This window comes from Papio anubis, chromosome 9 (genome assembly GCF_008728515.1).
Source record: "Papio anubis isolate 15944 chromosome 9, Panubis1.0, whole genome shotgun sequence".
In the NCBI taxonomy this organism is placed as follows: Eukaryota; Metazoa; Chordata; class Mammalia; order Primates; family Cercopithecidae; genus Papio; species Papio anubis.
This window is the reverse complement of record NC_044984.1, coordinates 31,489,978-31,515,872: the sequence shown is the minus strand read 5'-3', so window position 1 is coordinate 31,515,872 and position 25,895 is coordinate 31,489,978. Positions and strand designations below refer to the sequence as shown.

At 41.7% G+C, this 25,895-nt stretch overlaps 2 protein-coding genes and 1 long non-coding RNA gene across 12 annotated transcripts in view; 1 reads left to right on the top strand and 2 right to left on the bottom strand.

Annotated features, from left to right (window-relative positions):
* Nucleotides 1–10,975, bottom strand: part of LOC103875705 — a 20,159-nt gene extending 9,184 nt beyond the window's left edge. The window contains exon 1 of the long non-coding RNA XR_634599.3: nucleotides 10,862–10,975. This is a non-coding gene — a long non-coding RNA (uncharacterized LOC103875705). The remainder of the gene's footprint in view (nucleotides 1–10,861) is intronic.
* Nucleotides 10,858–24,513, top strand: YARS2 (tyrosyl-tRNA synthetase 2). 2 transcript variants are annotated; one of them, XR_002515601.2, is made up of 6 exons: nucleotides 10,858–11,716; nucleotides 12,754–12,921; nucleotides 17,550–17,705; nucleotides 18,315–18,485; nucleotides 21,910–22,197; nucleotides 23,457–24,513. XR_002515601.2 is itself a non-coding variant. In XM_021922178.2 (5 exons), exons 1-5 carry the CDS (start codon nucleotides 10,938–10,940, stop codon nucleotides 22,067–22,069), a joined length of 1,434 nt encoding a protein of 477 aa, XP_021777870.1. In that variant the 5' UTR covers nucleotides 10,858–10,937; the 3' UTR covers nucleotides 22,070–22,250. The 2 variants fall into 2 exon arrangements, 1 of the variants encoding a protein (XP_021777870.1); XM_021922178.2 differs by lacking the exon at nucleotides 23,457–24,513 and having other exon boundaries at nucleotides 21,910–22,250.
* Nucleotides 23,721–25,895, bottom strand: part of DNM1L (dynamin 1 like) — a 67,529-nt gene continuing 65,354 nt past the window's right edge. For all 9 annotated transcript variants that reach the window (XM_003906190.3, XM_003906191.3, XM_009180498.2 and 6 more), the window contains one exon: nucleotides 23,721–25,895. In XM_003906190.3, coding sequence (XP_003906239.1) covers nucleotides 25,839–25,895 — 57 coding nt within the window. In that variant the 3' untranslated portion in view covers nucleotides 23,721–25,838.

Here is a 25,895-nt window from a genome sequence, read left to right as displayed (position 1 = left end):
AGTTTGGAATGAAAGGAGAGCAATTGCCTTGCAGGTAAGGATGGGCAGAGTGGGAGGATCTTTAGGACTTTAGATGTAGGTTTCAAGAAAAATAGCAACATGAAAGTCATGTGTGAGAAGATGTAATTATGAGGCAGATTGAGTTATAAATTATTATCCAAAGATAACAAAGGCATGAAACCAATCTTTAGAAATGATTCTTCCCAAGTAATAGGAGATAGGAATGTCATGGAAATACTTCAACTGGAAGAAAAGCCATGGCCTTTCTGAAGTAACCTACAATTTCTTTTTTTTCTTTCCTTTTCTTTTCTTTTTTTTTTTTTTTTTTTTTTTGAGATGTTGTCTCACTCTGTTGTCCAGGCTGGAGTACAGTGGTGTTATGTCGGCTCACTGCAACCTCCACCTCCCAGGTTGAAGTGATTCTCCTGCCTCAGCCTCCTGAGTAGCTGGGATTACAGACGCCCACCACCTCATCTGGCTAATTTTTGTATTTTTAGTTGAGACGGGGGTTTCACCATGTTGGTCAGGCTGGTCTCGAACTCCTTACCTCTGGTCATCTGCCCGCCTCAGCCTCCCAAAGTGCTGGGATTACAAGCGTGAGTCACTATGCCCGGCTGTAACCTACAATTTCTATTTCTTGTTCCTATCCACTCCCTTTTGCATCCTATGTCACCAATAATGTTCTCCAAGGGAAAAAAAAAAAGAAAACACAAATAAGAATTATATTTTATAGTGATTATAATGATCAGAATTCCTCAGACTTCTTTCTGCTATCATTTGCTGTGACCTTTGGACAGCTCATATTTCAGCCCTAACCAGATCTCTGCTGTAATCTGAATGTATATTTCATATGATGCTACAGATAGAGAAATGCTTCAAAATTAAGTAGAGATCAGTTAAAACACCATTACTGTTTACTCTGTGTCTTTTGAATTCTATTATATTTATAGTTGTTTACATTTTGAAAACCAAGCCATTTAAAACAGGGATCCCTTCAAAGAGAACATTTATGTGGCATTTTGTTGCAGGAAAAGGTAACTGTAAAACACATGTGCCTCTAATTCAAGACCAGTTAACCTCAAGTTATTACAGTTGAGATAAATCATATTTTTAAAAATACTTTTTAACCCTTGTTCATTCACTTTTTCAGCCAATAAAAACAGCAAGAATTAACTTAGTCACTTTTTTGTAACCCAAATGCAAACCATGGGTGCAATCCCATAAAATTTTAGCCATGGATATAATTCCAAAGGTTTGAAAGTCCCATCTTCTACTCTCGCTCCTGTCTTTGGGACAAAGCCCAATTTCCCTATAATACCAACACGAATTATAAAAAGAAAGCAGTGGGTCTGACCGTGTGTTCCAAAATTGTTGCTTGTTACTGTCATTGAGCTACTGTCAAGTCTCGTCTAGCACCTCCTGTGACACCACCTTCCTTTTTCTTTTTTTTTTTTTTTGAGATGGAGTTTCCCTTTTGTTGCCCAGGCTGGAGTGCAATGGTGCGATCTCGGCTCACTGCAACCTCCACCTCATGGGTTCAAGCGATTCTCCTGCCTCAGCTCCGGAGTAGCTGGGATTACGGGCATGCGCCACCACGCCTGGCTAATTTTGTATTTTTAGTAGAGATGGGGTTTCTCCATGTTGGTCAGGCTGGTCTCAAACTCCCAATCTCAAGTGATCTGCCCACCTCAGCCTCCCAAAGTGCTGGGATTACAGGCATAAGCCACTGTTCACGGCCCGACACCACCTTTTTTTTTTTTTTTTTAAACTTTTAACTAAAAAGTAAACTTTAATATCGAAAATGCAAACTTGGGGAAGACAGAAAAGATCACACACAAGGCTGTCACTTCACACTTGGAAGGTTGCACAGCGGCCGGGCAGAGGCGCTCCTCACTTTCCAGACAGGGCAGCTGGGCAGAGGCGCTCCTCATTTCCCAGACAGGGCAGCTGGGCAGAGGCGCTCCTCATTTCCCAGACAGGGCAGCCGGGCAGAGGCGCCCCTCATTTCCCAGACAGTGGGCAGCCGGGCAGAGGCGCTCCTCACTTCCCAGACAGGGCAGCCGGGCAGAGGCGCTCCTCACTTCCCAGACAGGGCGGCTGGGCAGAGGCGCTCCTCACTTCCCAGACATGGGCGGCTGGGCAGAGGCGCTCCTCACTTCCCAGAGAGGGTGGTTGGGCAGAGGCGCTCCTCACTTTATACTCTGTAATAAATTTTAATCCCAAGTAGAAATTTTCTATTTTTCATCATCCACAGAATTATTCTCCATTAAGCACAGGTCATCAAGTAACCCTGACATTGGTACATACTGTTGTAACAAGTAGGATTTTCAAATTACTAACACATCTGTAAAAGCCAGAGTTGTGTGTCACCAGAAACACATGTGTGTCCTATGTATTAAGGTACTAAATAGAAAGCACCATTTGCTGTGTGTGACAGTACTGATTCCATGTTAGAGGAAAGCTTGCTTACTTGAATACAATTATTGCTTTGCTTGAGTTTGTAGATCATTCACCAAAATCAGCCTCAGGAAAACAGGATCTTGAACAGAGATAAAAGAAAACACCTAGGTCAGCATCTCTGTGAATGGGCTGACCGACCTGGTAAGAATAGGCTGATGGTACCTGCAGAAAGCCACAAAATATTGACCAAGAAAGCAATGATTTACTGCCGACCTGAGACTGTACATGTTTCACAAAAATATTTTGATAATCCTTTCTCCTAATTTCCCTTAAACACCAGAGGTGGTCTTCGAACACTAGCTCACTGCCTCCCCCGGGGTTGCTGGCCTCTTGAATCAAACTCACTTTACTTTCACTACAGCTCTTGAGATTTTGGCTTTCAGGTGACAAGTGGCCCAGATGTCAGTTTACTTACATGTGCTCAGGAGAATTGCCTGCCATACCTACTGAAATCTGTCTCTGATCAAAGTGGTGGACCATACGACTGCAGATTGGCCTTGTGAAGTAGCTCATGCCTGTAATCCCAACACTTTGGGAGGCAGAGTTGGGAAGCCTGCTTGAGGCCAGGAGTTTAGGACCAGCCTGGGCAATACAGTGAGACCCCCGTCTCTACAAAAATAAAAAATAAAAATTAGCCAGGCATGGTAGTCCACACCTGTAGTTCCAGCTGCTTGGGTGGCTGAGACAGGAAGATCTCTGCAGCCTAGGAGTTCAAGGCTGCAGTGAACCATGATCCTGCCACAGCACTCCAGTGTGGGCAACCGAGTGACACTTAAAAAAAAAAAGACTCAGATCAACAGGTTATGATTGCAAATTTTAAGATATTTTGAATAACATGAAAGAACACACTCTATTTTCTTATGCAGTTCGGAGTATGTTTAATAGTCTATTGAATGAGTATCTCAAAATCCTATTGAAGTTACTATCTGGCAATGAGAAACTAATTCACTGATAATTATACATGCAAAGAAACTAATTATTAAAATAAGTTTTCATTTTGTTAGATGACTTTATAACGTTAAAAAATGGAAAAGTCCTGTAGGGAATGATTTGGAACATGGCCCAGACTCCAGCCCCAGGACCAAGGCACTCAATCCCCCAGCTGCTGGGAGTGTTGGTTGCTTATGGCTCACAGCTGAGTCCCTTTCTGCACATCTCCCTCTCCAAAAGCCTTACCCAGCGTTTTGCTTCCTCCCCAGAAACATCCCACATTTAATGAGCAGTCAGTAAGAGGGTCTAAAGGTCTGCCCTGTGGCCTCAATTCAGGATGACTCTGAAAGGAAATCCCGGCTCCAGAGCCCCTACTGGATTGCCTGAGGCCTCTATTACAAATTGTTCACAGTTCAACTTCTTTCTCCCTCCGCCCAACCCGGCCTCCTTCACTCCATTATAGGCGTTGTTCTTAAGAGCACACTCCAGTAACCCTCCTGCAAACCAGTCTGCCCCCAACTCAGAGTCCAGGGGTTTTGAAAGCAGTCCTAGAGATGTATGAAAGGCTCACGGGGCGGCGGAGCAAGATGGCCGAATAGGAACAGCTCCAGTCTCCAACTCCCAGCACGAGCAACACAGAAGACCGGTGATTTCTGCATTTTCAACTGAGGTACTGGGTTCATCTCACTAGGGAGTGCCGGACAATCGGTGCTGGTCAGCTGCTGCAGCCCGACCAGCGAGAGCTGAAGCAGGGCGAGGCATCGCCTCACCTGGGAGGCGCAAGGGGAAAGGGAATCCCTTTTCCTAGCCAGGGGAACTGAGACACACAACACCTGGAAAATCGGGTAACTCCCACCCCAATACTGCGCTTTAAGCAAACAGGCACACCAGGAGATTATATCCCACACCTGGCCAGGAGGGTCCCACGCCCACGGAGCCTCCCTCATTGCTAGCACAGCAGTCTGCGATCTAAGGCAAGGCAGCAGCGAGGCTGGGGGAGGGGCGCCTGCCATTGCTGAGGCTTAAGGAGGTAAACAAAGCCACTGGGAAGCTCGAACTGGGTGGAGCTCACAGCAGCTCAAGGAAACCGGCCTGTCTCTGTAGACTACACCTCTGGGGACAGGGCACAGTAAACAACAACAAAAGCAGCAGAAACCTCTGCAGACGCAAACGACTCTGTCTGACAGCTTTGAAGAGAGCAGTGGATCTCCCAATACGGAGGTTGAGATCTGAGAAGGGACAGACTGCCTGCTCAAGTGGGTCCCTGACCCCTGAGTAGCCTAACTGGGAGACATCCCCCACTAGGGGCAGTCTGACACCCCACACCTCACAGGGTGGAGTACACCCCTGAGAGGAAGCCTCCAAAGCAAGAATCAGACAGATACACTCGCTGTTCAGCAATATTCTATCTTCTGCAGCCTCTGCTGCTGACACCCAGGCAGACAGGGTCTGGAGTGGACCTCAAGCAATCTCCAACAGACCTACAGCTGAGGGTCCTAACTGTTAGAAGGAAAACTATCAAACAGGAAGGACATCTACACCAAAACCCCATCAGTACGTCACCATCATCATCAAAGACAAGAGGCAGATAAAACCACAAAGATGGGGAAAAAGCAGGGCAGAAAAGCTGGAAATTCAAAAAATAAGAGCGCATCTACCCCGGCAAAGGAGCACAGCTCATCGCCAGCAATGGATCAAAGCTTGACGGAGAATGACTTTGACGAGATGAGAGAAGAAGGCTTCAGTCCATCAAACTTCTCAGAGCTAAAGGAGGAATTACGTACCCAGCACAAAGAAACTAAAAATCTTGAAAAAAAAGTGGAAGAATTGATGGCTAGAGTAATTAATGCAGAGAAGGTCATAAACGAAATGAAAGAGATGAAAACCATGACACGAGAAATACGTGACAAATGCACAAGCTTCAGTAACCGACTCGATCAACTGGAAGAAAGAGTATCAGCGATTGAGGATCAAATGAAGGAAATGAAGCGAGAAGAGAAACCAAAAGAAAAAAGAAGAAAAAGAAATGAACAAAGCCTGCAAGAAGTATGGGATTATGTAAAAAGACCAAATCTACGTCTGATTGGGGTGCCTGAAACTGAGGAGGAAAATGGAACCAAGTTGGAAAACACTCTTCAGGATATCATCCAGGAGAACTTCCCCAACCTAGTGGGGCAGGCCAACATTCAAATCCAGGAAATACAGAGAACGCCACAAAGATACTCCTCGAGAAGAGCAACTCCAAGACACATAATTGCCAGATTCACCAAAGTTGAAATGAAGGAAAAAATCTTAAGGGCAGCCAGAGAGAAAGGTCGGGTTACCCACAAAGGGAAGCCCATCAGACTCACAGCAGATCTCTCGGCAGAAACTCTCCAAGCCAGAAGAGAGTGGGGGCCAATATTCAACATTCTTAAAGAAAAGAATTTTAAACCCAGAATTTCATATCCAGCCAAACTAAGTTTCATAAGTGAAGGAGAAATAAAATCCTTTACAGATAAGCAAATGCTTAGAGATTTTGTCACCACTAGGCCTGCCTTACAAGAGACCCTGAAGGAAGCACTCAACATGGAAAGGAACAACCGGTACCAGCCATTGCAAAAACATGCCAAAATGTAAAGACCATTTAGGCTAGGAAGAAACTGCATCAACTAACGAGCAAAATAACCAGTTAATATCATAATGGCAGGATCAAGTTCACACATAACAATCTTAACCTTAAATGTAAATGGACTAAATGCTCCAATGAAAAGACACAGACTGGCAAATTGGATAAAGCAGTCAAGACCCATCAGTCTGCTGTATTCAGGAGACCCATCTCACACGCAGAGACATACATAGGCTCAAAATAAAGGGATGGAGGAAGATTTACCAAGCAAATGGAGAACAGAAAAAAGCAGGGGTTGCAATACTAGTCTCTGATAAAACAGACTTTAAACCATCAAAGATCAAAAGAGACAAAGAAGGCCATTACATAATGGTAAAAGGATCAATTCAACAGGAAGAGCTAACTATCCTAAATATATATGCACCCAATACAGGAGCACCCAGATTCATAAAGCAAGTCCTTAGAGACTTACAAAGAGACTTAGACTCCCATACAATAATAATGGGAGACTTCAACACTCCACTGTCAACATTAGACAGATCAACGAGACAGAAAGTTAACAAGGATATCCAGGAATTGAACTCATCTCTGCAGCAAGCAGACCTAATAGACATCTATAGAACTCTCCACCCCAAATCAACAGAATATACACTCTTCTCAGCACCACATCGCACTTATTCCAAAATTGACCACATAATTGGAAGTAAAGCACTCCTCAGCAAATATACAAGAACAGAAATTATAACAAACTGTCTCTCAGACCACAGTGCAATCAAACTAGAACTCAGGACTAAGCAACTCAATCAAAACCACTCAACTACATGGAAACTGAACAACCTGCTCCTGCATGACTACTGGGTACATAACGAAATGAAGGCAGAAATAAAGATGTTCTTTGAAACCAATGAAAACAAACATACAACATACCAGAATCTCTGGGACACATTTAAAGCAGTGTGTAGAGGGAAATTTATAGCACTAAATGCCCACAAGAGAAAGCAGGAAAGATCTAAAATTGACACTCTAACATCACAATTAAAAGAACTAGAGAAGCAAGAGCAAACGCATTCAAAACCTAGCAGAAGGCAAGAAATAACTAATATCAGAGCAGAACTGAAGGAGATAGAGACACAAAAAACCCTCCAAAAAATCAATGAATCCAGGAGTTGGTGTTTTGAAAAGATCAACAAAATTGATAGACCGCTAGCAAGACTAATAAAGAAGAAAAGAGAGAAGAATCAAATACATGCAATAAAAAATGATAAAGGGGATATCACCACCAACCCCACAGAAATACAAACTACCATCAGAGAATACTATAAATACCTCTACGCAAATAAACTAGAAAATCTAGAAGAAATGGATAATTTCCTGGACACTTATACTCTTCTAAGACTAAACCAGGAAGAAGTTGAATCCCTGAATAGACCAATAGCAGGCTCTGAAATTGAGGCAATAATTAATAGCCTACCAACCAAAAAAAGTCCAGGACCAGATGGATTCACAGCTGAATTCTACCAGAGGTACAAGGAGGAGCTGGTACCATTCCTTCTGAAACTATTCCAATCAATAGAAAAAGAGGGAATCCTCCCTAACTCATTTTATGAGGCCAACATCATCCTGATACCAAAGCCTGGCAGAGACACAACAAAAAAAGAGAATTTTAGACCAATATCCCTGATGAACATCGATGCAAAAATCCTCAATAAAATACTGGCAAACCGGATTCAGCAGCACATCAAAAAGCTTATCCACCATGATCAAGTGGGCTTCATCCCTGGGATGCAAGGCTGGTTCAACATACGCAAATCAATAAACATAATCCAGCATATAAACAGAACCAAAGACAAGAACCACATGATTATCTCAATAGATGCAGAAAAGGCTTTTGACAAAATTCAACAGCCCTTTATGCTAAAAACTCTCAATAAATTCGGTATTGATGGAACGTACCTCAAAATAATAAGAGCTATTTATGACAAACCCACAGCCAATATCATACTGAATGGGCAAAAACTGGAAAAATTCCCTTTGAAAACTAGCACAAGACAGGGATGCCCTCTCTCACCACTCCTATTCAACATAGTGTTGGAAGTTCTGGCTAGGGCAATCAGGCAAGAGAAAGAAATCAAGGGTATTCAGTTAGGAAAAGAAGAAGTCAAATTGTCCCTCTTTGCAGATGACATGATTGTATATTTAGAAAACCCCATTGTCTCAGCCCAAAATCTCCTTAAGCTGATAAGCAACTTCAGCAAAGTCTCAGGATACAAAATTAATGTGCAAAAATCACAAGCATTCATATACACCAGTAACAGACAAACAGAGAGCCAAATCATGAATGAACTTCCATTCACAATTGCTTCAAAGAGAATAAAATACCTAGGAATCCAACTTACAAGGGATGTAAAGGACCTCTTCAAGAAAACTACAAACCACTGCTCAGTGAAATAAAAGAGGACACAAACAAATGGAAGAACATACCATGCTCATGGATAGGAAGAATCAATATCGTGAAAATGGCCATACTGCCCAAGGTTATTTATAGATTCAATGCCATCCCCATCAAGCTACCAATGAGTTTCTTCACAGAATTGGAAAAAACTGCTTTAAAGTTCATATGGAACCAAAAAAGAGCCCGCATCTCCAAGACAATCCTAAGTCAAAAGAACAAAGCTGGAGGCATCACGCTACCTGACTTCAAACTATACTACAAGGCTACAGTAACCAAAACAGCATGGTACTGGTACCAAAACAGGATATAGACCAATAGAACAGAACAGAGTCCTCAGAAATAATACCACACATCTACAGCCATCTGATCTTTGACAAACCTGAGAGAAACAAGAAATGGGGAAAGGATTCCCTATTTAATAAATGGTGCTGGGAAAATTGGCTAGCTATAAGTAGAAAGCTGAAACTGGATCCTTTCCCCCTTACTCCTTATACGAAAATTAATTCAAGATGGATTAGAGACTTAAATGTTAGACCTAATACCATAAAAACCCTAGAGGAAAACCTAGGTAGTACCATTCAGGACATAGTCATGGGCAAAGACTTCATGTCTAAAACACCAAAAGCAACGGCAGCAAAAGCCAAAATTGACAAATGGGATCTAATTAAACTAAAGAGCTTCTGCACAGCAAAGAAACTACCATCAGAGTGAACAGGCAACCTACAGAATGGGAGAAGATTTTTGCAATCTACTCATCTGACAAAGGGCTAATATCCAGAACCTACAAAGAACTCAAACAAATTTACAAGAAAAAAACAAACAACCCCATCAAAAAGTGGGCAAAGGATATGAACAGACATTTCTCAAAAGAAGACATTCATACAGCCAACGGACACATGAAAAAATGCTCATCATCACTGGCCATCAGAGAAATGCAAATAAAAACCACAATGAGATACCATCTCACACCAGTTAGAATGGCGATCATTAAAAAGTCAGGAAACAACAGGTGCTAGAGAGGATGTGGAGAAATAGGAACACTTTTACACTGTTGGTGGGATTGTAAACTAGTTCAACCATTATGGAAAACAGTATGGCAATTCCTCAAGGATCTAGAACTAGATGTACCATATGACCCAGCCATCCCATTACTGGGTATATACCCAAAGGATTATAAATCATGCTGCTATAAAGACACATGCACACGTATGTTTATTGCAGCACTATTCACAATAGCAAAGACTTGGAATCAACCCAAATGTCCATCAGTGACAGACTGGATTAAGAAAATGTGGCACATATACACCATGGAATACTATGCAGCCATAAAAAAGGATGAGTTTGTGTCCTTTGTAGGGACATGGATGCAGCTGGAAACCATCATTCTGAGCAAACTATCACAAGAACAGAAAACCAAACACCGCATGTTCTCACTCATAGGTGGGAACTGAACAATGAGATCACTTGGACTTGGGAAGGGGAACATCACACACCGGGGCCTATCATGGGGAGGGGGGAGGGGGGAGGGATTGCATTGGGAGTTATACCTGATGTAAATGACGAGTTGATGGGTGCTGACGAGTTGATGGGTGCAGCACAGCAACATGGCACAAGTATACATATGTAACAAACCTGCACGTTATGCACATGTACCCTAGAATTTAAAGTATTATAATAATAATAATAATAATAAAGAAAGCGGTCCTAGAAATCAGGCTCTAACGTGGGATTTTGAAGCTAGATCACCTGCCAGCCAGTTGCCAGTAAGCACTTCATCCCTGGTGAGTATTCAGAGCACTTGTAAAGCTGCACGATGTGAATACTAATTTGAATCCACTCATGCTAAGCTGTGTCCCAACCTAGTTAGCTGTATTTAAAATAAATAAATAAACCATAGCACTTGATACATGTACTTTATTGCACTGAGTTTTTCTTGCTATAGCTTGGACAAGACTGCCACCTCCTGGAAGAGCTGATGAATACTGGGGACTGAGGTGCAATTGGGGAATCGGTACTATGAAATTGCCTGCGTCTCAGCAGCAACTCTCTCTCTCTCCGTGAAGTTAAACCAACTCCTAACCTTTCTCAACCTCTGTGAGCAGCTTTTTGCACGGAACCAAGACTTCAAAGAACTTGCGCATCACAATCTTTTTACGTGAAAATTTAAATACAAGTTAACATTTGTGAAGCGTTATGTGCCAAATGCTTTAATTCTTAAGGTTCACAACAGTCTTATGAGGTAGGAACTATCAAGCAGATCCACACTGCGAATGGGGAAATTAAGTTTCAGGGAACTTAAAGCGACGGCTCTCAGGCGGAATCGCCACTTGGAGTCGGAACTCAACTACCGAGAGCGCAAGCTCCGTAACTACGTAACCGCCTTGGGCATGCGCAGAAAAACACTGACGTACCTTCCCTAGGAGCGGCAAGCAGGTGGGTGTGGCGGGGCCTCTGCAATCCCAGCATTCCCTTCGTGCCGCCATCAATATGGCGGCGCCCATCTTTCGGTCCTTTTCCTGGGGCCGTTGGTCTGGTACCCTAAATCTCTCAGTATTCTTGCCCTTGGGGCTGCGTAAGGCCCACTCGGGCCCTCAGGGGTTACTGGCAGCGCAGAAGGCTCGAGGTCTGTTCAAGGACTTCTTCCCGGAGACGGGGACGAAAATAGAACTCCCAGAGCTCTTCGACCGTGGCACGGCGAGTTTTCCCCAAACCATTTACTGTGGCTTCGACCCCACGGCAGACTCGCTTCATGTGGGCCATCTTCTTGCGCTGCTGGGCCTGTTTCATTTGCAGCGAGCGGGCCACAACGTGATCGCGCTGGTGGGAGGCGCCACCGCGCGCCTGGGAGACCCGAGCGGCCGTACCAAGGAACGCGAGGCGCTGGAGACAGAGCGCGTGCGAGCCAACGCGCGCGCCCTGCGCCTAGGGCTTGAGGCTCTGGCGGCTAATCACCAGCAGCTTTTCACTGATGGGCGCTCCTGGGGCAGCTTCACTGTGCTGGACAACTCGGCCTGGTACCAGAAGCAGCACCTGGTGGACTTTCTGGCGGCAGTTGGGGGTCACTTCCGCATGGGGACGCTGCTGAGCCGGCAGAGCGTGCAGCTGCGGCTCAAGAGCGCGGAGGGCATGAGCTTGGCCGAATTCTTTTACCAGGTGCTCCAGGCCTATGACTTCTATTACCTCTTCCAGCGTTATGGATGCAGGGTCCAGCTGGGCGGATCTGATCAACTAGGCAACATTATGTCTGGATATGAGTTCATCAACAAGTAAGTGCCTTTAGACCCTGGGGAAATCCTGGGACCAAATAATTTACACACTAGTAGCCTGTGATTTACTCTTAGGATTGTAGGTTGCTGCCCTTCGTTCCAGCTCTTGTTGGTTTTATCCCCATTAAGGGTCTATAATGGCGTTAATAACACTGGCTAATAAGAACTAAAGGGCTGAATTAAGGGTATTAAGAGTAAACGGTGTATTCTAAAAATTAGCTGGGCGTGGTGATGCACGCCTGTAATCCCAGCTCTTCGGGAGGCTGAGGCAGGAGAATGGCTTGAACCCGGGAGGCGAAGGTTAGCAGTGAGCCGAGATAGCGCCACTGCACTCCAGCCCGGGCAACAGAGGGAGACTCCATCTAAAAAAAAAAAAAAAAAAAAAAGGAAACCGTGTATTCTAGAGCTCTGCAAGAAACAGACCACTAGTGAAGATTTGGTCGGTCTGTTTTGGTTCCCGTAAGTCGTCCTTTCTAATTAGAGAAACTGCTTTTGTGTGTTTATACTAGAACATGACTGGACCTCCTTGAGTAGCTAGCCTCTGCTTTAGCTCTGCACCCTCCATGGAACTAGTGTTAGTCCTTGGTTGGTATCTCAAAAAGTTTTTTCAACTCCAAATAACTGACAAGTAATGCGGGTCTAATAGCATTTTCTTGAGAGAGGTGAAGGATAGGGCTAGCTCATGTGCTACAGAGTAAAACACATGTTTAAAAGGCATTTAGAACATTTCCTTTAGTGTCTCTTCCTGACACCCCTTCACCCAGTTTTCTCCTTCCCACTCAGCCTTTCAAAATCTCTAGTCCATTGTTAAGTAGCACTTCCCCTTGGCCTGCCTAGAAACTGCCTGGAACCACTCATGAGATTCAGAATGAATAGGGTGAGTACTGTAACAGTACATAAGAAGGACAAGAATTCAGATTTAGGAGGTCAAGGAAGTTTTCCTGGAGCAAGTAACCAGAAAGAAATCTGGAAGGTGAACAGTAGAACCTACCACGACTTTGCTTGAGGCACATAATGAAATTGTTCTTTATGCATAGGTTGACTGGAGAAGATGTATTTGGAATCACCGTTCCTCTAATTACAAGTACAACTGGAGCAAAGCTGGGAAAGTCTGCTGGCAACGCTGTTTGGCTAAACAGAGATAAGACATCTCCATTTGAATTGTATCAATTCTTTGTCAGGCAACCAGACGATTCAGTGGAAAGGTGAGTTCTGAATAATGGGCTCAGAAAAATTGACACCATAAACTCATGATATAATTTTAGCCATTGAATCTATGTACACTTTATAGTTTTTTTGTTTTTAACTTAGTTGCTGTCTGCACATAAACCATTACATCATAGAAGACTAATTTTTACTGTGTTCTAAAGTTAAACACTTTGTTGGTTAAAGCAGAAAAACCACAGTGGATGGCTAGAAAATGTAGAGCCAACTTTTTGATCTATATCTAGCAAGTTCTTAGGATTTTATCACCTGCATATTCTAGTTTTTTCAGTCCTTTCATCTTAAACTTGACTACCCTTATTTTTCCTTTGTCTTCTCTCACAAATATGACTTTAAAGACTCTCTTAAGAAATGATTTTCTCCTTAAATTAAATTGCCTTAAACTCTTGGGAGAATATGAATTAATGAGAAACAAACATACCTACAACAAAAAGTGAAAAAAATATTTTGATACTCTAACATCAAAGTAATCTAGGAATAATTCTTTAAGACTTAATAATAAATGACTTTCCTGCAAAATATTAAAAGATGCTATTGAGCAAAATAAAGACCTACATAAATGAAGAGTTAGACCATATTGATAGTACAAAAATATATCAGTTCTTTTTTGTTTTTTTTTGAAGCAGAATCTCACTCCCATTGCCCAGGCTGGAGTGTAATGGCACAATCTTGGCTCACTGTAGCCTGGAATTCCCAGGCACAGGTGCACACCACTATGCCCAGCTAATTTTGTATTTTTTTTTTTAGTAGAGGTGGGGTTTCACCATGTTGCCCAGGCTGGTCTCAAACTCCTAGACTCAAGCGATCAACCTGCCTCGGACTCCCAAAGTGCTGGGCTTACAGGCATGAGCCCCCACACCCGGCCAAGATACCAGTTCTGGATTTGATCCACATTTAGTACAGCACCAACCATATCTAAACCGGCTTTTTGTGGAACTTGACAAGCTCATTGTAAGATTGACATAGAAATAAAAAGGGCTAAGATTGGCCAAGATGTTTTTGAAGAACAGCGTGGAAGATTATCATGCCTTATTATAAAATTTCAGTAATTATGGTTTTTTCCTCTTTAGATTTAGTCCTAGAATGTTTGACGATATAGTCCTGGGGTTTTGATGTATTGAGAATTGATAATCTTTTTTTTTTTTTTTTTGAGACAGTGTCTCGTTTTGTTGCCCAGGCTGGAGTGTCCTCCACTTCCTGGGTTCAAGCGATTCTCCTGAGTAGCTGGAACTACAGGCATGTGCCACCATGCCTGGCTAATTTGTGTATTTTTGTAGAGGCAGGGTTTTGCCATGTTGGCCAGGCTGTCTTGAACTCCTGACCTCAAGTGATCCACCCTCCTCAGCCTCACAAAGTGCTGGGATTACAGGCTTGAGCTACCGCACCCAGCCTAGATAATTGATAATCTTTTTGAAAATTGCATTTTCTATCTGGTTCTGGTGTTTAGAAATACAATTACTTTATATATATTACCTTTAAATCTAGCAACTTTGCCAAACTCATTATTTCTAATAATGACCTTTAGGTTTAAAGGTACACGTTTAAAGACCAATGGCACAGATTAGAGAATCCAGACACACTCTAGCATATATGGTCTCCTTATCTCTGGCAAAGGTGGCATTGTAGTTTGGGAAGACAGTCTTCAGTGAATATTGCTCCATTAGTTAGATATCTTTGTGGGGGAAAAAAATGAAACTTAACCTTACATAGTACACAAAAGTCAATTCCAGGTAGGTTATAGACCTAAATCTATATCAAAAGACAAAACAATAAAGCTTTTAGATAAATAGGAAAATGCCTTTATGACTTTAAGATAGAGAAAGATTATTAAACAGGACACAAAAGGAAGAGATAGATAAGTTAGACTAAATTAAAAATAAGATCTGTTCATCATAAGTCACTGTTAAGAGTGGGAAAAGATTGCTATTTTCAGTACATGTATCTAAATGATAAAGGGCTTGTATTCAAATTAATATAAAGAATTTCTTATTTCACATTGCATGTCTGTATCAAAACATCTCATGTACCCCATAAGTATATACACCCGTATACCCACAAAAAATTGTTTAAATAATTTCAAAAATTAAAAATGAAAAAACTATGTAAATACTATATTAAACATAGTTATCTTAATGTTAAAAACAGAAATTTCTCTAAGCCAGTGAGAAAAAGACAACCCAGCAGAACAAGGGAAACAGATTTGAACAGGTACTTCACAAAGATCCTGTCCAAAGGCCAAAAACATATGAAAAGGTGCTTAGCCTTCATACTGAGAAGAAAAAATACAAGATAAAGGGCACAACGAGATACCATTATGCACCCTCCAGAATGGCTAAACAAAAGAGCTGGCAGAACCAAGTGCTGACAAGACTGTTCCAAGGTGGTGGAAGAATAAACGTATAGAACCACTTTGGGAAAACATTTGGCAGTACCTACTAAAGCTAAATGTGCACATAACCTGTGATCCAGCAGTTCCTCTTCTGGGCATATACCCAACAGAAATTAATGCACATATGCACCAACAGTGGTATATGAGGCTATTCAGAGCAGCATTAATAGCAATTGTCTAAAAATAGAAACAGCACAAAAGTTCACAGAAAAACACGTTGTAGGATAATCATAGCATGGAATGCTGTACATGCAGAATCATGGATGACTCGCCTAAACATATCAACGTGCCAGAAAATAAATTCTGTATGATTCCTTTTATATAAAATCCTACAGACAGGCAAAATTAAGTGATGCTCTTAAGGGAGGCATACTGAGATGTTAAAAGTATCAGGAAAGACAAGGAAGTGATTACTATCAAAGGCAAAATAGTGATTAACTTGGAGGGGTGTGTGATATATTTGCGCATTCTTGGGTAAGGGCAATACTGTATTTCTTTTCTTTTCTTTTTTTGAGATGGAGTCTCACCTCTGTCACCAGGCTGGAGTGCAGTGGCGCAATCTCGGCTCACTGCAACCTCCACGTCCCGGGTTCAAGTGATTCTCCTGCCTCAGCCTTCTGAGTAGCTGGGACTTTTTTTGTATTTTTTAATAGAGATGGGGTTTCACCATGTTGTCCAGGCTGGTCTCAATCTCCTGACCTCGTGATCCACCCACCTCGGCCTCCCAAAGTGCTGGGATTACAGGCATGAGCCACCGCGCCCAGCCCAATATTGTATTTCTTGACCATAGTAATGGTTACGTAGATGTTTTATGATTCATTAAGCTGTATCTTTGCGAATAATGTACTTTTTTCTGTGTGTTAGGTATTTCACCAAAGAAAAAGTTTAAAAAGAGAATACATATAGGATGATATTAATAGTCATATATCACTTAACAACAGGGATATGTTCTGGGAAATGTGTTGTTAGGTGATTTCATCATTGCAAATATCATAGAGTGTCCCCACGCAAACACAGATAGCGTAGCCTACTACACACCTAGGCTATACAGTGTACCCTTCCTAGGGCAGAAACATGTACAGCACATGACTGTACTAACTATTGAAGGCAATGGTAACACGAGGGTATTTGTATACGTAAACGTAGAAAAGGTACTGTAAACTATGGTATTATAATGTTATGGACCACTGGTAGACTGTACCAGTCCGTGGCCTATTGGGAACAGGGTCGCACAACAGGAGCTGAGGGGCAGGCGAGCGAGCATTTCCACCTGGGTTCCATCTCCTATCAGATCCCCTGTGGCATTAGATTCCTATAGGAGCACAAACCCTGTTGTGAACTGCGCATGCAAGAGACTAGGTTGCGCACTCCTTATGAGGATCTAACAGATGCCTGATGATCTGAAGTGAAACAGTTTCATTCTGAAACCACCTTCCCTCCCTGCCGCCCCCTGGTGCCAAAATGGTTGGGGATCGCGGATGGATGCAGTCCGTCATTGACAGGAGCATCATTATGCAGAGCATGATGATTTATATCAGTTTTTAAAATTACACAGTACTTTTTTTTATGGCCACATGCACATAAAAGTATAAAAACATGCTTGGGAAGGATGGCAGCACATAAACTTAGATTTATGGTTATCTCTGGGGGCAAGGCAGGGAACGTGATTGGACTGGGGCCTTCATCTATGCCTATTTTGTTCCTTTTAAAAAGGATACATGAGGCTGGGTGTGGTGGCTCACACCCATAATCCCAACACTTTGGGAGGCTGAGACAAGAGGATCACTTGAGCCCAGGAGTTTGAGACCAGCCTGGGCAACACGGGAGACCCTGTCTTTAAAAAAAAAAATTAACAAATTAGCCAGGTGTGGTGGCACAAGCCTGTGGTCCCGGCTACTTGGGAGGCTGAGGTGGTAGAATTGGTTGAGCCCAGGAGGTTGAGGTTACAGTGAGCCATGATCATGCCACTGCACTCCAGTCTGGGCAACAGCAAGACCCCCCATCTCAAAAAAAAAAAAAAAAAGAAATTGAAAACAAAGATGCCAAAATAGTAACACCTTAAATCTGGGTGATGTGTGCATGGGACCTACTATGTTCAGTATGTTTCTGTATGTTTGTTTCATATTTAAAAATAAGCAGGAAAACTTTAAAGGGTAAAGGAGCTGGACATATAAATTAGGTATGTGATGTAAGTGTAACTCTTTATTTTTTGTCCCAAAGGTATCTGAAGCTGTTCACTTTCCTGCCCCTTCCAGAGATTGATCATATCATGCAGCTGCATGTCAAAGAGCCAGAAAGGCGGGGTGCTCAGAAACGACTGGCAGCAGAAGTAACAAAGCTTGTTCATGGACGAGAAGGATTGGATTCTGCTAAAAGGTAGTCGTTTAGTATAATTAACACCTGATAGTTATTTAGTGGATGGACATGAGAAAAGTAGGAGGTATGCTGTTTTAGGGTTATCTTGTCGTTTATTACAAGGACTGTCAGTATTTGACTTAGCAATTTAAAATAGCCCCTGTTTATTGGAAAGAAGGATTATCTTGAATTAAGTTCATGAATTTTACCAGATAGATGTTTAAAAAACTTTTAGTCTAGGCCGGGCGCAGTGGCTCACGCCTGTAATCCCAGCACATCGGGAGGCCAAGGTGGGCGGATCACGAGGTCAGGAGTTCGAGACCAGCCTGACCAACATGGTGAAACCCCATCTCTACTAAAAATACAAAAATTTGCTGGGCGTGGTGGCACACGCCTGTAATCCCAGCTACTCAGGAGGCTGAGGCAGGAGAATTGCTTGAACCCAGGAGGCAGAGGTTGCAGTGAGCCGAGATCACACCATTGCAATCCAGCCAGAGCAACAGAGCAAGACTCCATCTCAAAAAAAAAAAACTTTTAGTCTAGAACTTGGACACTCTATAATTGGTTAATGGGTATTAGAACATGTATTTGAATAAACATATAATGTGGCTCTTAAAATGTGTTTTCCAGGTGTACACAAGCCCTTTATCACAGTAGCATAGACGCACTGGAGGTCATGTCTGATCAGGAGTTAAAAGAGTTGTTTAAAGAAGCTCCGTTTTCTGAATTTTTTCTCGATCCTGGAACAAGTGTCCTAGATACCTGCCGCAAAGCAAATGCCATTCCAGATGGTCCCCGAGGGTAAGATTATTTAACTTTTAGATTTACAGTTAATTCACCATTAAACTGTGTTACAGTTCACAAGGCCAGGAGCAGTGGCTCACACCTGTAATCCCAGCACTTTGGGAGGCCGAAGCAGGCGGATCACAAGGTCAGGAGATGGATACCATCCTGGCTAACACGGTGAAACCCTGTCTCTACTAAAAATACAAAAAATTAGCCGGGCGTGGTGGCGGGCACCTGTAGTCCCAGCTACTTGGGAGGCTGAGGTAGGAGAATGGTGTCAACTTGGGAGGCGGAGCTTGCAGTGAGCAGAGATCCCACCACTGCACTCCAGCCTGGGTGACAGAGCGAGACTCCGTCTCAAACAATAAATAAATAAATAAAATGTTACAGTTCACAGCATGTGTTTCCAGAGAGGGTGTTTTCCTGACAATGCTTTAGTGGCATCTCTTCCTTAGAAAAGTTAGTTTAGTCCAAGAATAAAGTATAGCCTGAGAGTACTTATTTTTGAAAATACCTTACATTTTCTATAATAGTACAATACTCATATACTGTCTCTTACTACATCTAACCCAGTCTTTCCTTCAACACTGGAAAAGTGCATTTGAGGGACATGTTGTTCAGTAAATATACTGGCATCAGTGTACGGCTTAGGGATATGGTCACAATTTTAGAGGGACGCAGAAACAGAGGCCCTGTGTAACAGATTCACTCAGCCCCTCTCATAGTCTGTATCCTCTTTATATTCAGGGATGGGAAAGGTTACCTATCGATAGTATTATCTGAATTTCTGAAAATGAAATGAGCATATAATGGCCAAAACCGCAAGTACTTTTGCACTGACCTACTAACGTCATAAGACTATTATTGTAAACTATATAATAATCCCCTTGAGAATTGCATTTTCTATTCAGGAATTGAGTAGAATATTTTAATTCCTCAGTTATGAGGTATTAAGGAATAAGGTGTTTCACAAAAAATAATTCAGCATATAATTGATGCTTGTCCATTTTTAAATGAGCAGTGACATGGAAGGGAAAGTGTTGAGTAGCCAGAAGGCCCCCGGGTGCCTCTTTTACAGGAATTCACACATAAGTCAAATGCTTATCAGCCATCTCATGGCCGTGATTATGAATGACATTTGTTATAGCTGCTGTTCTTTCAATTGTCTTGGATTGTTTGCCTCTGTCCTAAAGAGTCCTAGATTATTCTGCCTGGAGAAAGCACCCATTGTATCTCCCTGTGCACCACCTACCACTCCACCTTAGTGATTCCCTCATCTGCTGGTTTAATACACAGTGAATTTGAGGCTGGTGTCACATACTTCCCTAGAGTACGTCACTGAGACAAATAATTTTCCTCACTATGGAAGCAGATTTTGTTTTCTTCTCAGCGTTACTATGGTGTGTTCACTAATACTGGAAGCTTTACCACTACTGAAGATGACACTACATCTGATTTAGCCAGGGCTCTAATTAAATAAAACATAGAACATGATCTGGAAACCAGCAGACAACGTAAAATAATACTTTCTAAAAAAAAGGAATCTGCCTTAAGTAGAAAATCTTTTACTGATGAGTTTTATAAAACCATGTCCATGGCCAGGTATGGTGGCTCACACCTGTAATCCCAGCACTTTGGAAGGCCGGGGGTGGGAGGATTGCTTGGGGCCAGGAATTTGAGATCCGTGTGGTCAAGAATGTAGTGAGACTCCGTCTCTACCCCCAAAAAAAAGGTATAAAAATATTTTTAAAACTATGTCAGTAGTTGTTTCTTAATTTTATTTGGTAACACATTCAGATGAGAGAAAACCACCATTTATCTTTATTAAGGACTTCCAAGATCTAGCCATGCTGTAGCCCTGACTTCACAGATCTCACCTCTTTCTAGCTGCTCCCGTTTCCTGACGATTGTCAAGGTAGCTTAACTCCCAGTTTAAGTATCTGTTTTTTCAGTGAAATGTTCAGCCCTCACCTACCCAGTGTGCTCCTAGAACAACTTCTCCTAGGTCTTTTTTGGTTTTTTCTTGAGACAGAGTCTCGCTCTGTTGCCCAGGCCGGAGTGCAGTGGCGCGATCTCAGCTCACTGCAACCTCTGCCTCCTGGGTTCAAGCAGTTCTGCCTCAGCCTCCCGAGTAGCTGGGATTACAGGCGCCCGCCACCACACCCGGCTAATTTTTTTTGTATTTTTTAGTAGAGACGGGGTTTCACCATGTTAGGCAGGATGGTCTTGATCTCCTGACCTTGTGATCTGCCCGCCTCGGCCTGTCAAAGTGCTAAAATTACTGGCGTGAGCCACCGTGCCCAGCTTCTCCTAGGTCAGCATTAATCACAGTGTGTTGTCATTGTTCATTTATTTGTCTTTATCTCTCTGCTAGATTGCAATACCATTTATATTTAGCACATAGAGCTCTGTAAATGTTTAGTGAATTAGTTGGATGATAAATAACTCCAGTGAAATTTATTTAACTTTATATATGCCATCAAAAATTTTGGTTAGTAATCTGATGTATTAGATCAGCTATGGATCTCCAATTTCTGAAACCAACCAATTTCATTTTTAAGAAAATTTTTCATTTTAACAATTTGCTATTTGCATAGTCTCAATATAATTTGCAAGGACTTTCCAGCTTCATAAGCAAGTTTCCTAAAGATTTCTGTAGCTAACACTGTAGTTGTGACTTGTGTCTCATGGATAGTTTACTGAAAGCAACAGTAGCTAACACTGTAGTTGTGACTTGTGTCTCATGGATAGAAAGCAACATTGTTCTCTTTTATTTTTGGAAGTTTCTTTTCTGTGATTTTTTTTTTCCCCCAAGGTGGTGGGGGGGAATTCTCCATTATTCCTATTCACTTCGTTTTTAAAGCCACTACCAACTGAATAGTTAGCAAAAGCAGTGAGATATGCCAGCTCTTTTTCTCCGCTAAACAAGAAATTTACCTTTATGCCTTGCATCTCAGATGCATAGGCATAAATTCCGGCCAGGCGCAGTAGTTCACACCTGTATTCCCAGCACTTTAGGAGGCCGAAGCAGGTGGATCACCTGAAGTCAGGAGTTTGAGACCAGCCTGGCCAACATGGCGAAACCCGTCTCTACTAAAAATACAAAATTAGCCAGGTGTGGTGGCGTGCACCTGTAATCCCAACTACTCTGGAGGCTGAGGCAGAAGAATCACTTAGAACGCAGGAGGCGGAGGTTGCAGTGAGCTGAGATCACGCCAGCCTGGGCTACAGAGCAAGACTGTGTCTCAAAAAGAAACAAAAAACAAAGAGCATTAAAGGGAGGCAGAATCTATTAATAATAGAGCAAACATGAAGGTAACAGTCCAGGGCCACATGTTCTCAATTGGAGGGCCTCTGAAATCTAAGTGAACAGTCTGTTTTGGGGGACAGATCAACAGTGATTGGATCTCTCTACTTACTAAACGTTTCTGTTTTTTAGGTATCGAATGATAACAGAAGGCGGAGTCAGCATCAATCACCGACAAGTAACAAATCCTGAGAGTGTTTTAGTTGTTGGACAACATATTCTCAAGAATGGACTTTCCTTACTTAAAATAGGAAAAAGAAACTTCTACATTATAAAATGGCTTCAGTTATGATGAAAAGTCCTTCATGTTGTCCAAATAAACTTAACCATCCTTCATTCTCAAGACCTCTGAAGGGCTGGCTCCAGAACTTAGACCTTTGCTTATGCAAATCAGAAAAATAGAACGGACTAGGACTCAGTGTGAGTAACTTCATTATTTTTATGGGCTGGTTAATAAATATTTGTTTAATGATGGGATGTTTTATTTTCTGATGTGCAAACCTTGATTACCATAAAAAACCATGACTTTCAGCGTTAATCTCTTTTTAAAATTATACTTCAGAAGAGAAAGAAATGCTGGCTTTCGTATCTTATCCTTCCTGCTCTCCTTTTTGTAGTGACGAGGAACAATGAAAAAGAGGTAGTGTAAGGAATTGTGAGGCAGGGTGCGGTGGCTCACACCTGTAATCCCAGCACTTTGGGAGGCCAAGCTGAGCAAATCGCTTGAGGCCAGGAGTTTGAGACCAGCCTGGCCAACAGGGTGAAACCCTGTCTCTACTGAAAATATAAAAATTAGCCAGGCATGGTGGCAGACCTGTAACTCCAGCTGCTCAAGAGGCTGAGCTGCGAGAATCACTCAAACCCAGTAGATGGAAGTTGCAGTGAGCTGAGATCACACCACTGCACTCCAGCCTGGGAGACAGCATGAGTAGTGAGTGACACTCTGTCTCAAAAAAATAAAGGAATTGTAGCTGCTTTTGTATCAGATATGGAGCACCGATCTCACTAATGTTATATAGTTGTTTATAAAATCAACAGAGCCTCTAGTGTCCACATTAGAAATGGAAAAACTAGTATTAAAAACTTTGATTAGAAATTTGATTTTTTTATAGTTCAGGGAGCAAATGTAGTTCTCCCTAAAAAGGAGAAAAGTTAGATGAGGCTATGGTTGCTTTGAGAAATTACAGTAAGAAGTAGTTTCTTTACAAAGAATAGTACAAAAATCAGTATGTGACTTTTCAGAAAGTTTCTAATTCCGTTTTCTAGTTCCTTGCCTGTGTTCCAGTGTAATTCTATTCACGTTAAGCCTTGTCAGTGGATTCCTATGGTAGCAATATTTTTTTAAATTTAGAAATTTAAATTGGTTTTAAGTTTCAACTTTTCCCCCCAAACAGATTCCAACTTGAGGTAAATTAAAAAGTTACACCCCATCATATGAGATGCAATATCATATGCAATCATATGAGAATATCAAAAAGTATCCAGGTAAGGCAAGTTTTCAGGTCAAACTTAAAGGATTTGGAATCAAGACTGAGCTAGCTCTGCAAACATGAGGCAAATTAATTCTCCAGAACTATTTCCATATCTGAAAAATCAAGGCAATGGCCTCCCTGTTGCCTTGAGGATCAAGTGAATCACATACGAAATGATTAATCAGATTTCTTTTGAAAACCTTACAGGCAGCAGAGCATGGCTTTAGTGTTCAAATTCTAGCCATTACTACCTGGATTACTTGGAGCAAGTCACTGTCTTCATACGCAAAAATGGAGGTGTTATAATACCTTGGTGAACTGTCAGAATCTGGTAGGAAAAAAGTCATAAAATGTTTGGTATTCTATACAGTTATGTTCCAAAATAGATTTAGGTATTAAAAAGCTCTTTCTTTTCTCTCTCTCCCTTTCTCTGGGAGAAAAGTTAAGAATTCATTTTTTGACAAACTTTAATGTCATTTCATACCAGCAATTTTATTTACACAGCAAGAACATACAGGTATGTTATAAATGTCAGAGATCATCTCTACATTTCAGATCTTGATTCAGTTTAAGGGCCAACAAAGGAAGGTTTTTCTCTTTCCATTAAGTTTCTTGCCTCCGATTTTTGTTGTACAAAGTGTGTAGTACTAGCAAGTGCATTACCATAGCATGTCTTTAATTTTCAATTTGAAATCTGATGTGCTTGAGAAAGTGCATCAAAAGTTTTTGTTTTTGTTTTTGTTTCCCTTACAAATTCAAAAGACTAGAATAATGGTAGTCATCTGGAAAAAGTAAATCATGGATGGCTATAATTTTGAAACTGATGCTTAATGATGGCAGTGATTTTTAAGTGTGGTAACGTTTTGGGAGCATGTATCCTCTCTCAAGATGGTACTAGTAAGAGATTCAAAGTAGTACCATATCGGATCAGACTGATGATGTGGGGTTTTTTATGTTTGAGATCAGTTGGTGAGCCTGTTGTTCCTTAGTAAATTGGTGCCATAAGCTAAAGTTAACATATTCATATTTTCCCTGCCAGTAGTCCTTCATAAATATCGGGTCATAAACTGGAAAAAAAAAAAATTATCTGCAATATAAATGTGTTTCCTATTAGAAATGGGGCTAGATGTCTTAAGGATTTCTAAGTATATCTTAAAATTTATAATGTTGTGGTTCATACCAAGAATCATCTGGGGAATTTTAACAAAATATGTATATGTTCTAAACCTCATCACTACCCCATAAATGCAGCTTAAATCTGAAGGAGTATGTGTATCTGGGTATTTTTCTTTTTTCTTTTTTGAGACGGAGTTTCGCTCTTGTTGCCAAGGCTGGAGTGCAGTGGCACTATCTTAGCTCACCACAACGTCCACCTCCCGGGTTCAAGTGATTCTCCTGCCTCACCCTCCCGAGTAGCTGGGATTACAGGCATGCGCCACCATGCCCGGCTAATTTTGTATTTTTAGTAGAGACGGGGTTTCTCCGTGTTGGCCAAGCTGGTCTCCAACTCCTGACCTCAGGTGATCTGCCTGCCTCGGCCTCCCAAAGTGCTGGGATTACAGGCGTGAGCTACCACGCCCGGCCTTGGGTGTTTTTCTTTCAGCTCCTCCAGTACTTTCATACTATTCTAATACATTTTGTTGGTATGAAGCAAAAGTAGTTATTACCAGTGCATACATACAGTACATTGGTTTTAAGTTCCACCTCAAAGTGAATCTTAGAGCCTGGTTTAAGTGCTCCACTTTAGAGAGATGTACCTTAATTACTACTGTATTTGCAAATTAAGGGAAATTTAGGTCATCATTTGATTTTCTAAAACCTAAAAGGAACTGGCCATCATTACCAAGTCTTTCTAGATAATCAAGGGTAGATGGCTGTTTTTAATGTAGGAATTAATGTACACATTCCAGCTTTCAGGTTTAAGTATGAAGCAAAGCATATTTTAATTTGCTAGCACAAATGGACCCAGAATTGGAAGGGCTATGTAACTACACAGTATGCACACCACATCCATGTCAGTGTCACAGATCCTCTTGTGCATTCAGCTTTCTTAAAAACACATCAAAGGCTGCAGAGAAGCTCAGAAAAACTAAATTGCAGGACAGGTGGAATACAATGACTCTATGTGAGGAACTTGCCAACTCACATCTTTCAAAGCCAGATCAGCTTATATAGTACATGCATTATAGTCATATGAAATGTTGTCTTGGTGCTTTCTTCTTGGAGGACTATGGCAGCAGCTTTGAGACTACTAACAAAGATTATTACACAGGTCATCTTATCCACAGGCAAACTGCTTTGCACAGCTAGAACATTAACAGTTCTTTTTAAGTTCAGATGAAACTGTCACAAGACAGACTTGATGTATTTTACATATACTGGGAAACTTTAGAAACAGCCATTTATTATTTGGATTAAATGTGTGATTCGTTCTGTAAGATGGAATACACTTTTCAGTTTATAGCCAGTCTTCACATGAGCAGATTCATACCACTGCAATACACAGGAGTTCATAAATAAGATTCTACTCAGGTAGGCAGTAACTAGCAAGTTTTGAGTCAACAAAGTCTCAGTATTACATAGTTCTCTTCACCAAAGATGAGTCTCTCGGATTTCAGCAATAATTTGACTGGCTCCTTGTAATGC